The sequence below is a fragment of the Urocitellus parryii genome, chromosome 13 (genome assembly GCF_045843805.1).
Source record: "Urocitellus parryii isolate mUroPar1 chromosome 13, mUroPar1.hap1, whole genome shotgun sequence".
NCBI classification, from domain to species: Eukaryota; Metazoa; Chordata; class Mammalia; order Rodentia; family Sciuridae; genus Urocitellus; species Urocitellus parryii.
This window is the reverse complement of record NC_135543.1, coordinates 5623373-5638033: the sequence shown is the minus strand read 5'-3', so window position 1 is coordinate 5638033 and position 14661 is coordinate 5623373. Positions and strand designations below refer to the sequence as shown.

The following is a 14661-nucleotide window of genomic DNA, read 5'->3' as shown; positions in this document are numbered from 1 at the left end:
TTATGTGCCTTTTGCCCTTGCAAATTTCAAGTTACCCTACTGGGTTTGAGGATGTAAGGAAAGCTCATTTGGTTAAGATTCATATTTCTGTTAATGTTATTATACAAACTCACATACATGACATTTTTTGAAGTTTATAGTCAAGAGATCTTTTAAAAGACTTTCAGCATAACTTTTTGCTATTTGGGGGAGGGAGAGAGGCTGCAAGGACTGAATGTGTCCAATCACATCACTCTATGTAACATAACAACATTTGATATATCTACAAAAAATGAATTGGAGCCTGACTGCAAAAGCAGTAAATATGTTTTTTGGAGAATTTTATATGCAAAAAATATGGTTTGAAATGCTAGGCAAATTCATAAACAGATTTGACTAATGATTTTGGCCATCACCAGCTAACCTCTTCCCAATGTATAGAGAAAAAGTTACAGGAAACAAAGAGTAAAACAATAAAACCAGGGTGGGAAGAGTATGTTATTCTTTTCATTATGTTTGGTGTGTTTGAGCCTTAAAGGCTAACAAAAATAATTTTAAGACTCTTACGAATTTATAAGCTTGGCTCTTAAATTTTAAAATGTTTGTAATTTCCCATTTTAGTAACAAAGTGTCCATTTTGGAAACAGAATTTCAATAAGTAAATTTTCACATAAGCAAAGCAAAAGGACAAAACTCATTATAGTCTTACAGTTTTTACAAGTGATTTCACAGAGTGAACCACTGACCCTTTAGAATGATTCAACACAACCAGCTTCTATGAGTTTCCCATTTATTTACACCATGTTAAAAAATAATAAGAATTCCTTCAACCATGTGCATTTATGCATTAGATAATTATGTATTTCGTATGCCATAGAAATATAAACAAACGTTGACCATTTTATTCTCAGCCATGTTATCTTCTTACAACGTTTGTTCCTTTATAAAAGATGCAAAATGTGGGCTCAGGAATTGACAGAACAGATTTGGCTCCTTTTGGCACAGCTGAAGCACAGGAAGGAGCAGCCGCTGCTTTTGTTTTGCTTGTAGAAAGTGATTCATCAAATTTTCCTCTTACATCTTCCAGATTCCAGGAGAATGTAGCCGATCCATGTAATTTTTTATTATATTACCATGTTAACAGATCAGGTAGGTGTGTTTGTAAGTGTATTCACAGTTCAACAGTATGATGTAATAGTTACTATGCATATGCCCACTGTAATTTCCTTAATAACAATACCACAAGTAAAATAAAATATTCAGCAAAGGTTTTGTTTTGCTTTATATGTATATTCTATTTTTCTTTCTGAATTTCAATATAGATTTAGCTAATTCTTTTTTAAACAAGTAAATCTATGTCATCTCTACAGGGTTCCATGAGTTTTCATGCTAATGATAAGTAGGTTTTTATCACATGTACTCTGAGCAGCCTTAGAAAGCACACATTGTAGAAATGTTGATCATTTCACTTGCACATAAACACATATATTAAAAATATTAGGGCACAAAAACGGCTCAGGAATTACAGATGGTAACAACAGTTTCCCGGGACCTGGTGTTGAATCACTGGGGCTGTATTTCAAATTGGAATATAAGTGAAGAAAATTTCTCTTAAGGGCATTTACAATTTAGTAGAACTAACATTTTTCAACTAAAGTAACTTAATTTTAAAATGCCATAATATTAACTATATTAATCAAATTATATTTTTTAAATTATATCAGAAATGTTACATTTGTGTATTTTTCTAAAAGATGGGCAGTACATATTGTAACATAAAGATGAACAGGAACCCCACAGGACAGCCAAAAATCCCAACTGAGCATGGAATTAAATTAAAATTTATGCATTGTGATATTATTATCATCCCTAAAAATCAAACTAATGGAACCCTCAATATAGCACTGCAGTTTTAATAGTCCACTGAGAAACATGGAAATTTGCCTTCATGTACGATTGCCCTCCTGTCAGATATTCATTTAAAATGATCTTCACAAATTGGATGTTGAAAAAAACCTGTCTTTCTGGTAATGCTTCTGCCACAGTAACACCCACATTACCCCAATGCCCTGTTTTCAAAGCACTTCTGGGGGCCCCTCACAACAGCTCCCGGGGGCGGCTGACCACACAGGGCCATGATCTCACTCTGCAGACAAGAAAACCCAGACCCCACGCCAAGGCTGCCAAGACTTGCTGTGGCATGTTACACACCTCTTTTTTCCAATAAAAGGAAAATGCACGTCAGCTTTAGATCTGACCTATATATGTGTGGACCATAACTGGAAGCTTCATATCTCTCAAGGTTCTCAGCCAAATCCAGCCCGGGCAGATGCCTGGGTAGATGGTGAACAACTTGAGAGAGGCTCTCAGCAGGGCCTCCTCCTAGTGTCACTGCCCACACCCAAATCAATAAAGAAACGGGTGGGGAAAGAGGTGGAATTGCAAGATGAAGCTGCTTTACTAACATAAAATAAGCTCCTGAAATATACTTAGTTTTAGATAGGTCAATTGAACAACTTATTTATTAGACAGTATAACCCAATAACAATCAGCATGTAATAAAGGTATCAATACAAACAAATACACGTATTTATATATTAAGGGATAAAAGTAACAAGTACTCATATTGTCCTCTAATGAGGTTTCCTGTTTGTTTTAAACTGAACACAAAGTTAAGGAAATGAGTGAAACAGGATTCAAATAACTGAGAACAACAAAGGGCGCACACTCCAGCTAGCTGCCTTCTATTTCTGTCCCCAGCATTAATAAACAATGTCCACTCCGGGAAGTAAGTCTCCTACTCACAGAAACAAAGGACTCTACAAGACTTTTGGTTGATTTATTTCCTCACAAACTTTGAACTCAAATCAAATTCTGTGTTTTACTGTGTTCTTCACTTAAGGACAGTAAAACTTAGACCCTTGGTCAAACCTCTTTTCGTAATCCCAACTGGGTGCACTGGAAACCCAAGGCCTCCCATCCTCACACAGTCTGGAAAGGACTCCTGTGACTCCCAGTGTTGCTGTCTTTTATTAAATTAGTTGTCACTGTTGGATTGGTTCTTGGACCACTTCCGAGATCGTGTGATGGCAGCGGGCAGCCTACCATAAAACCTTCTTAATGCTATCACCTCTGTGTTTCTCCCCAAACTCTTCCTGTTAGAAAATACTGCAAGTAAAAATTGAATGTATTTAAGTATGCAATACCCACCAGACCCACAGCTGCATCTGCATACAGGGGTGCGTGTTTGTGTGTGTACTTTTAAAAGAGGCACCATATGGATTTCAAGTCCCCAAGTCCTTGACACTTGGCCTTTACTTCCCCAATTACTTTGACAGTTGGGAGACGATACAGAGGGATTAGAGCAAGCCAGACATCAAACCCATTTATTCTGAATCTTAAATTGTGAGTTTTATCAATATTTTGGTTACATTGTTACACAAAGAACAAATTAACATCCTGTTTGAGGTCTCATATTTGATTGCTTTGGGATCAGTGACACTTCCTTGGCATAGGAGCCCTGCACCCATCATCTCTCAGCTGTGTCTTAATAACAGTGTTGCACAAAAAGCATTTGTAAAACCGCTCCCGGGTGCTTTGACCAATACCTTTAGTTGCTGTGGCTTCCGAGTGGTTTCCTGCCAGGTGCCTGCCCCAGTGTCAACCAAGACCTTTCCTTAGCAGATTAACAGAAGATCCCAAGGAAGAGGGGCTGATCCTGTCTTCTTTGTAGCACCTGATCACTGTGCTCTCTCAAGGTGGATCCAAACAAGGTAAAGCACTCCAGGAAAACAGGGCTGAGGGGATCTGGTCACGACAGCGCCACAAGCAGCACAGTTCATGCCCACCCAGCAATGCCAGGTTCTTAAAGGATTCCAAGTATAAATAAAAAATAAATAAAATCCAGGTTGCGAGTTCTAAAGATGCATCTGAGAGACTCTCTCAGGAAGAAAAAGCAGACGTGTCCATTTGCTATTGTTACTCTGATAGACAGATACTTTTGGTTTGGTAAGGTCTCATTCAAAACAAAATATACAGGTTTTGTTTTGTTTTGTTTTATCTCATCCATGAATTCAGCATACATTTTCTCCCTCCACCCCAACCCCAGTGCAGAAGTTAAAAGTGGGGTAAGGATGGAGGGCCCCGTGTGCCAAGAAAATAAAGCTGCTCAAGAAAACAAACAACACAAAACAAAACCGCAGTCAGTCCAGTCTTGCACACTTGGCTCCTCTGGATAAAGCACTTCCTGACAGGTTCACAATGCCCCGCCCCCTCCCATCCACCCAGGGGAAAAGTACAGAATGAGGGTGAAGCCATTCTTCCTCTTAAGGCTCTACAGACACACAGGGGACACAGGTCAAGGACTGTCCCAAGGGTAGTTCTTTGCCAGGCTCTTGCTTTGAGCCCCGACTGCAACCTGCAGTCCATCCTGGGGTCCACAGCAGTGCTCCTGCCACCGGGACAATGACACAATGTACAAACAAAAGAAGGTAAGTCAATGGTCCCAACAATAGAATCCAATATTGACTTTACAATCACAGGTACAAACTGCTCAAATCGATAATTTCATTTCTCCTTAAGACCTTGTCGTCTAAAACTAATTAGAGGCCAGGTTCCCGAGGAATTGTCAATATTCAAAGAAAATACTGGAGATTTAGGAGGAAATCATTCTTGGACCGCAACAGTCTGACAGAGGCTGGAAATGTGTTGTCCTATTCTGGCAAGTTGAGGGTGTTATGAAGGGGGGATTCCTGCGTCCAGATTGCAACTTCCCCATCATTCGGGGGGGCTGAGTCTATAGAGGAAAAACCAAGAAGCCCGAGAACGTGGAGTACTTCCAGCCCCCCATAAGGTTGCCCCTCTCCAGTTTAAGGTGCACTTTGTCCTCCCTTTCCATGAGCAGCAGGACTCCATTGCTGGCCGCTTCTCGGGTCACATCCTGGTCTCCTGCAAATGCTGAGATCACTGGGTAGCCATTCTGCATTAAACTGACCTAAAATGCAGAGGGGAAAGCTCAGCAGACCATAAAGAATCCCACTCCCACCTGCTGTTTTCTTCCCCACCCCCATCCTTAGAGCCCACACCTGGGGCCTGATGGAGAGGATCCCCAGTGAGCTCAGGGCCAAGCACCTCTGGAGAGCCCAGTTCCTTAGTTCCTCAGCCTCACAGAGCCAAGGAATGGGCCTTCAGCAGTGAGAAATCATTAACCAGACTGCATGGGCCCCCCTAGGAAAGCTACCCACCTGGATGGTTTGCCTGTTGTACACTTTGACCACATGGAAGCTGAAGCTATAGATCCCTTTTCGCGGAGCTACAAATATACTGGAGGCAAGATCAAAATGGTTGCCGATATTTACTAAGACCTGAAAAAGAAGAAGGAATACAGTACTAACAGCCAGCTGCTGCTCAGCCTGTTTTAATGATGCTCAGACAACCACTGACACCGGTTCCTGCATTAATGCAGAGCAGCCGGCAACACTGGCTCGGCTCAGCCAGGCCTCTCCAGGAAGAGGGCAGAACTGAAGTTATACCATCCTGCAGCAGGAACCGATTTCAAAGTTATTCTAATATATCATCATTTTTAAAGATTTTTCAACTATGATTTATTCATGCATTCAGAAAATGAGTGTGAATTTGATATGCTTGGAGTCAGGGCAAAGAGAAAGGGACTGGAGACAGTCCCTTTGGTAAATAGCAGCAGCTCAAGTCTGTTCCTGAGATCTGTGGGTTACCTACCACACCTTCAACATGATGCTTTGTTTCACAAACACAGTTCCATACCTGATGTGGGGGAAAGGGCCATGGAGCAAGAGGCAGATTCAGTGAGATTGCTGCCATAAAAGGAAGCCAGGATCTAACTCCACCTGCCCCCAGGGAAGCAATGGTCTCTGAGATGTGCCCCCCCCCATTTCCCAGCCCCTGGCATCACACAGTAGGTGCTCAATAATGCATACTGAATGAAAGAGCTTTGTCAGTAAACAAGGACTGCTGCCTGCTTCTCCTCACTTTCCTCTGAGCAACCTGTTTTACCTGTTAGTTGAGCAATGGTGTCATGCAGATGAGTTTCAATAAATAAAAAGAATTGAACTGGTAGCTTGGGCACCCACAGCTCAAACTAAGAGAATCCTACAACATGCAAGAAAATAAATGAGAGAATTAGCCACCTGACAGGAGATCACATGAGCCTGTCAAAGGATTTCCTCAAATATGAGGGGACCAGAGGGTTACAGTATCATAGCAGAATTGGTAGAATGGCAGGTTCCCAGTTATGACCCAACCCCCTTTCAGACATTTCTAGACAGAATCTGGCCAATCTGTCCAGATCCCGCCCCCGTCCCTCCTCATATACAAATTATAATTCAGTAAAAATAATAAAATGGCCCACTGGCGCTTTGGTTTCTAAAACAGAAAGCCAACAGCAACAACACCCTAGATTCAAGACTTCATCATCTGATCAGAAAATAAGCCTCAGCCTGAGTAACTCTGGTGGTTACTTCTTACACACTCATTGTAAGTGAACAGCTGCGACCCTGAAGGCAGTGTGTGAAGCTGAGGTAGTTTGGGGAACTCTCCAGTGTCCTGGACCCTCCCCTCAGCCCACCTGGGCCCCACTGTTGAAGAGGAAGCCCTCCAGGGCCCCTGCTTCTCACCATGCTTTAAAGGAGAATAAAGAATTCCCCACTTGGGCCCTGAGGGTTGCTCCTTCCCTTCACAGGCCTCCTTTGCCTCAGTTCTGAATTTAGAAAACTGGCAAATTCACAGATGAAAGGACACCCATCCTGGCCCTGAAAAGTGGACCTCAGTTAAGACCTCGCCCTGCTCAGTTTCCTTATCTGTGAATTAGAATTCTATCACTACTGATCCTGCCCTTCATCACCGTGTTCTTGAAACCCCAAAGAAATGCCGTGGAAGCTATTGGTAAGACATTGGGAAATGAAAAATAGTTACAAAATAATAGCACATAGAGAACAACTCATTAATAGAGCACACAGTTCCCGAATGCTCTTTCATTGTTATCTCCAAGATTTGGAAATGAGTAAAATATTTTTATATCTTAAATAAATAAAAACATAAAAGAAAAATCCCCCCTCCCTCTGAAACACACCCCTTCAAACAGAAGATCCTTAATAAGATTTACAAAATGAATACCCTGGCCTAAAAGAGGCCAGGTGTGTGTGTGCCTGCTATTAGGTTCTGGAGCTGACTGGTGGAGACAATAAAGCCACCAGAAAGTGCTCCCAAGAGCACAGATATGCTCAGGGATGGCCCAGTGCTCCTTTGTGTGGGAAGTGCTTGGGCAAAAGGATTAGCTGATGAGGTAAAGTTTGAAAAACACTAAAAGGCTTTTTAATTTGTTTCTGAAAAAGAATAGGAATCAACCCGGAAGGACACAAAAGGATGGTCATAACCTTCAACCCTTAACACCAATCACCCAGAGAAAGAATTGCAAAGGTTTGACCCTGTCTGAGTCTTGATTGCTTGGAACCCAGTGACAGAAGTTAAGTGACTTGCAGCAAAGTAAGTCACTGCTCTTTGTTCTTATTTATACAGCTAAATTACATATTGACATATTGTGTACAGGGCATTTGCATACTGTATGTTTCATTTTCTATACCTTGTTTTTATATAGCCATGTTACTTTGTTTTATATTTATATAATGATTCCTGCTCTTTCCCCTACAACCTTCCTCACTTATTTTTCTCCCTACTCCATCTTTTAAAATAAACATCTCTTCTGTGATCTGGGCTAGGCTTTTGGAGTATTCCTTTTCTGAATGGAGGAGTTTGGAATGCACTCAGCCCTTAGATTGGCACCTGACTGCCTGAAGATCATCAACCAACCCCAGCAAAAAGTAATACTGGCAACGTTTCCTTTTGGGAAATATATTTCAAATATCAGTTTTACAGGACCTTTACCTTTGATATCTTTAAGGGATTCTCAGTAATCCAAGTGCTCAGTAAACTGGTAATTTAAGAATACGAATGCTGCAATGTGGAAAAGGAGTGAATAGAAAGAGAACAGCGAGCCAAAAGGTAGGGCAGAGCAGAGAGGAGGGAGCTCCAGGGAACTCCAGGTCCGAGAAAGGGGAACCTCAGCTCTGGCCCCCTGCCCCGCCTTCCCCTCCCAGGCGGCGGGTGGGCGAGGGAGCCGGCTGACCTGGTCGAAGTAGATGGTCATGGTGCGGTTGCTCATCTCCGACGGCTCGTGGTTGGTACTCCGTGTGGCAGAGAAGGCCACCTTGGCGCTGCCGGAGCGCACGGAGATGCCCAGGGAGGAGGTGACCGCGCCATCCGCCGACGGGCTCGAGTCGCACACCACCAGGCACTTGCCCTCGAGTACGATGGGCTCCGTGTCGTTCTGCGCCCGCACCGGGCAGCAGGCTGGTAGCAGCAGCAGCAGCAAGGCCAGCGCCGCCCCCAGGCAGGAGCCACAGTCGGCCGGCTCGCGCAGCGCCCCCCGGCGCCCGGGCATGGTCAGCCGCGGCCCGCGGGGGCCCCGGCCGGGCGCCGGCATCTGGGCTGGGGGGCGGCGCGCAAGGCAGAGGCAGGCGTGGGCTGGAAGAGCGCCAGGGAGCGCGCAGGATCGCTCCGGGACAAAAGTAGCCTTCTCTGGCCTCGGTCCCCTGCTTTCCTGGTCAAGGCCAAGGGAGTTCTCAGAAGGAGGGTGCCAGCGGACCTGTCAGGGCAAAGAACCCAAACCCTTAGGTAGGGAGGCAAAGCTAGGGGGAGGGGCGGAGGGGAGCAGTGCCAGCGGCTCTTGGGCTCCCTTCCGGAAGGCCGTCCCCCTGGTCTGAGCACAACTACCCCCATCCCCGACTTGGCCCAACAGGTTCAGAGAAAGCCCGGGCGCGCGGTACTGCGCGTCGGTGAAGGCTCCTGCGTGGCTCGCGCAGGGGTGCGTGAGGTCAAGGACCCGCGATGCTGCAGAACCTCATTGCTAAGACAGAGTCCGAGACCCTGGAGAGGGCGTCAGCGCCGCCCCCTGCCCACTCAGCTAAAGGAAGAGGGGGTTTAAGAAGCGGATAAAGAAAAAGAAACTGATTTACCGTCTTCATTTCAGCGTCATTTTCTTGAAAGTCAACCCCCCCCAAAAAAAAAAACCTCCTTTCCCTGCCTTTCCTTTAACCCTCTATTTTTCCATAAGAAGGTGTCTTGTGGCAGCTCGTTTTTTAAAAAATAATAATAATTCAATTTTCTACCCAAAGAACAAACCCCTAGAATCTCCTTAGGTGAATGGGATTAAGATGAGATAAAAAGGAAAGAGAGGAGAAAGACGGGTGCGGGTGCGGGGGAGACTAAAGCCAAGACCCACTCCTAAGGATCCCAGGGCTACTGATGAGCCCCCTTGGGTCCACCTCTTGGATTCTTCTCCTGCAAAGAGCTGAGGATTCCACCAACAGGAATCCCAGGCTTTGCTGATTTTCCAGCCCTTGTTTCTGAACCCCGCGTCCGCTCTTCGCCTGTAAATTTCTGCTAACTTATATGCCTTTTGGCACTTTCACCCCGTCCCCTCTTTCATTAAACCAGACAGGTCATTCCGATACCCATCCAAGAAGCAAAACGCAAAGATGCCTGCCTCCTCACGGCTCTCAGCCTCAGAACAACTCTTCCAGTGTTCTTTCTAAGAACAAGAGAAGTTTATTCTCGATAAATATTCTCTGTCCTCAGTCCCCATGCAAGATGATTGCGATGTTCTTCCCTCACCCTCCTCTCTCTCTCTCTCTCTCTCTCTCTCTCTCTCTCTCTCTCTCTCTCTCTCTCTCTCTCCCGTAGAACATAGACTTGTGATGGTCCTCATGAAAATGCATGCAAGAGGGCAGTTAACTCGAGGATCCTGGAGGGTAGGGCCGGGATTTGGTTACCTGGAACATCCATGATGGGCGAGTACAGCTGTCCGCGAAGTTGTTCTGCTTAGAGAAAATGAGGCGAGCGGTAGCTGGCGGGAGGAGGACTCGGAGCGCGACCCTTTCTCCCAGCGCGTGGCCAATAACCGCGCCGCCCCGCCCTGCCGCTTTCCCGCGCCGGCCCGCGCGGGCTCCCGGTACACACCACGCCCCGCGCCCGCGCGCCCCGCGGCCGCACCGCGCCGCGCCCCACTCTGCGTTCGCCCGGTGCCTTTAGCCCATACGCTTCGCGCCGGGCACTGAGCCGCACGGAGTCCTCAGCCGCACCACGCGAAGCCCGCTGCCTGGGGCTTCTCAGCTGCTGCGCCCAGCGCGCCCACAGCGCGCATCGCTGGCGGGACCTCTTGGCCCTGGCCTTTCCTCCAGACTCCGGAGGGCAAAGCCCAGCGTTGCCAACGCCCTAAGGCCTGTGTGCATAGCAGTCGTCCGGGGCTCGGTGTGCCTTCCCGCCGCCCGCATCCCCACCCCGCACTCAGCACCCTGCACCGCCTTGGTCCAGCTCTCACCCAAACACCCAGAGCGAAATCCTCTTAGATGCCTTTTAAAAAATTAGGCACCTTCAAAAGCACCAGTGGCGTCTCTTCTTTTAGATTCTTTCTTTCCTTTTCCAAATTCTCTCCAACTCTTAATCTTGAATAGCGTGATCACTTTCATAATTAAGAAGAGGACCAGAAAAAAAAAAAACAGTTAAAAAAAAAAAAAAGAAGACTGGTAAGGAGCTAGAAAGCTTTTGAATTTAAAGGTTTAAGGGCCGTGGTTCCAGAATCTCCAGTTTGGGAAACGTCAGGTTTTGGCAAGGATTGAAGAAATGCCTCCCGCCTAGGTTTATGTGTCTGCTCCTCTGAACCTCGGGGCTCCTGGAGCGCTTTGGCACCGCGCTGATTTATTAAAACGTCGGCTCTAAGCTCTAACGACCTGGGTAGACGCGCCGGGTTCCCCAATTGCGCCTGCAGCAAGGGCGAGACGCACAAGCACGGACGCGGGGCGCCACCTATGGGTGCTGGTGCCTCCCTGCCGCAGGCTGCGGACAAGCGGACTCAGGCAGAACCTTGGGGGAGTCCTAGGGACCAGGATGGGGTTTGCGGATAGTCTCCGTTCTCCCCTAAACGCAGTGCTTGCCTCTGCAAAAACACAAGAACAATGTGTAGAATTCTTTCCAGTATCCTTCAATATCTTTGCCTGCGACCAAAAAAGATAAAAAGTGAGGGGGGCAGCATTTTCATTTTTCAGATCTTTACCACTGACAGACTCTGCCAAGATGATAGTCGCTGCAGTAAGATTGTCTTCGGTTCTACACAAGGTTTGCACGGACTACTGGCTGATAGTCCATACCACCCTTAAACAAAGGTAGTACAGTCTTTAAATGGCACTTTATAACCTGATGTTTTAAAAAAAAATATTGGTCTTTGGCTTGCATAATAATGTCTTTTCTAATAGGCTGATCAGAGATGAACCCCAAGTCTACCAACGCAGTTCATTAGAACTGAACGAATGCATTTCTTATTCTTCCAGATTTTACTCGGAACCTTCTTTCCTTTGAAGATTTAGGCAGTATTTGGTTCCACTCTAAGAAATGCGTCTCTTCAGGTAAGCCTTCCGAAGGCCTTTTCTGTTGGCTTTCTCAGGCTGCTCTCTGTCTTAGAATAGAACTAACTGTAAGGCCTGTGCTGTGATGAAGCAGTCTACATCTAACCCGTCCAGCTGGAATGGAAGGCTAGGGCAGAGGGAACTCACAGCGCATGGTCAGGTGAGGCAAGCCATTTCCTGGGGGCCGAAGGATATTACAAGAGCCTATGAGTTAAATATATTCTATTGTACAGACTACAAAAGACTCCATAATCTGTCATCCCCCTAAACTATATCCACTAAAATCCAGACTACACTAAAACATTTTATTAATATATTGGTTGTGTACACTGGGCTTTGTGGGAAGTTTTTTTTTTTTTCCTAGGATACTACTCTCGTTTCTGAGAGTTTAACACAATGGAAATATCACCTTACTATTCCAGTAGCACATTATTTCAGATACTTCAACACTTCATCAGTTGATATTCTCTTCTTGTCAAAATAAACACAACTCTATCAGACCATCACCGAGAGTACTGATTTGGGTGCAAGACTAATTAAGAAAGGGTACTAGATCCATGAAAGAAATATGAGGCATAGACTGATTGTTGGAGCATTTGGGGTTGCTAATTAAGTAGAGGTATGACTTTCATACCTCTGAAAAAAAATTAAGTAACAACAAACAACTTTCTTAAATGCCACACTATAGCATTTCTTTTAACTAATGAAAATGCAAACACACATGAACCGAATTTTATTATCAGCTTTGTAGTTAAATTTTTTTTTCTATGTGGCAATGAAAATACTTAAATAATGTATTAAAAGAAACCTTTAACCTACATAATGAACTAGGTTATATAATGAAAACAATAAGCATTGTTATATAATGGAAAAAAACAGGTTAGGTTTGAATTTAAGTTTCAGATTATATTTATAAGGAAGTTAGTAGTGGTGAAAGGCAGCAGAATGACAGATAAATGTTTATTGATTCATTGATTTATTAGTTATTCCACTTATAATAGTGGGTCAAGTGATAGAATTTTAGCTTGTAAATGTTTAGAAAAAAAATTGAAATATAACTAAGATATAAGTCAAAACGTTTTTCAGTTTTCTCAGCAACTGATTTTTATCCTCTTTTCATGTTACCATTAATTTTTGCTTTCAGTGCTAGAACATTAGTAGTAGACTCCACTCTTTAAATTCATGGACATCTATTACTATAGACAGTAATCACAGTGTCAACCACATATTGAACACCTGTCATGTGTCAGTTACTTCAGCATGCCCTTTTTATAGGCTACAAAATACAGCTTCACACCCACCCTGTGGGAGAGACAGATGGTCATACATAGCTGCAGTGAAAGTGTTCTGATGTTAAAAATAAAGTGTGGGAGAAGAGGCTGGGATAATTCTAGTTCTCTTCCTTTCAATTGTCCAAAATATTTATCTCTCGTAGATTTTAAATTTGTCTTATTTGGATAGAACCCATTACTGAAATGCATTTAGCGTGCATTTTAGTTTTCTCTTAATTCTTTAAATTACTATATCATATTTATGATTTTGTTCTAGATGTGTCTTAAAAATGATTAGCATCAATTTCACACTCTGGGACTTTAAAGCCATAAACATAATTTGACAAACATTAGCATTAATAAAAAATAATTGTCTGAAATTTTTAGTAAATATATAGTCTAGAGGGTTATTAAGATATGGAAAATATATAATAAAATATAGGGCACACTCTGGTGATTCATGATAAATTGTTTAAATATGCACATTGATATTTCTCAGTGAAATAAAAATATTACTGAAGTGCCTGCTAACTTAAAAATGTATCACATCAATGAAAAGTATAAAAACTCAAGGCTAGTGTGTGATTTTGTGTAATGTAATAGGAACATAAATAAAATTCTTTAAAAATTGTCATCAGTTCTCAATCAGTCACTGAATAATAGAAAGAGCAAGAAAAGTTTGTGTTTATGAGCAATTGGTTTGTGTTTATTGACTGAAATTTCAAGTAATCATAACATCTTGGCCAAATTAGCATAATAATTGTGGATTCTGTTAAAAATTTAGGCTGGTTGAGCTCAGGTCAATGATGACTGTTCACATCATAATAGTCACATTGTGCTAAACGAATCATCACTGCCACTCCATAACATGCCGAAATATTTTACAGACCTTCTAACAGTTATTTTTATGGCACACATGTCAACATTCAATAAACATTCTTTAAAAATATGATTTTAAAATTTTGCTTTTATTAGCAAAGTGATCGTATATAGAGGAAACTTGACCACAATGCAATAATACGTCAATATTATGAAACAAACATACTGAGCTATATATAAAAGGACACTTATTAAATTCTTCCTTTTGACTTTTTTTGTAAGTCTGGTTATCGTCTTTCTGGGGATGAACATTAGGGTCTGAGACACCTGGTGTGGCTGGGGAATTGAAAGCACATAAGTAACCCATGTGCGTTTCCTGCAGTGCCCAAGCTGCTGCTTCTTCTTCTTCTTCTTCTTCTTCTTCTTCTTCTTTTTTTTTTTTTTTTTGTGGTGCTGGGGATTGAACACATGAAGCAAGCACTCTACCAAATGAGCTATTTCCCCAGTGTTTCTTCATTCTTAACATGGCACATCTTGAAATTCATGTACAAGGAAAATTAATAGCTTTGTGGATTTCTAATATTTGAAATATGGAACACCTACAGACAAGGAACTATTGGTTAGGAAAGAAACAATTTATCTTTATACTTTGAGTTATTTCTCAATGTCCTATATAATCCTAATATTTAAATGCCTCTATTTCATGGTAGCAAGTGTCTCTATTAATTTACCAAATCGGCTCAAATGCCTAATGTCTGTCATTTCAGTCCTTTCAAAATAAAATAATTTACAAACAAGGACACCATCTGGCAACTTTTATTTCTCAATGAGAGATAGTTATTTCTAGATAAAACTTCCTTCTGCAAATTGAGCTTAAAACAATAAATTCTACTGGTACAAAAAGTAGTAGAAAAACATTAGTATATGCCTGACATGGTAGCATGCACTTGTAATCCCAGCAATTAGAGAGACTGGGGTATAAGGATTGCAAGTTTGAGGCCAGCCTCATCATCTTAGTGAGGCCTTAAGCAAGAACAAAATAAATAAAAAGGGTTGGGTTGTGAGTCAGTGATTAAGTGGCTTTGGGTTCAATACCTAAT

General features: G+C 43.0%; 1 protein-coding gene across 1 annotated transcript; it reads right to left on the bottom strand.

The window, feature by feature from the left end:
- Positions 1-4774: 4774 nt before the first annotated feature.
- Cbln2 (cerebellin 2 precursor) lies at positions 4775-8494 on the bottom strand. The gene is made up of 3 exons (XM_026388694.1): positions 8138-8494; positions 5223-5342; positions 4775-4972 (listed from the first exon to the last, which is right to left on the bottom strand). Exons 1-3 carry the CDS (start codon positions 8492-8494, stop codon positions 4775-4777), a joined length of 675 nt encoding a protein of 224 aa, XP_026244479.1.
- Positions 8495-14661: the final 6167 nt, after the last annotated feature.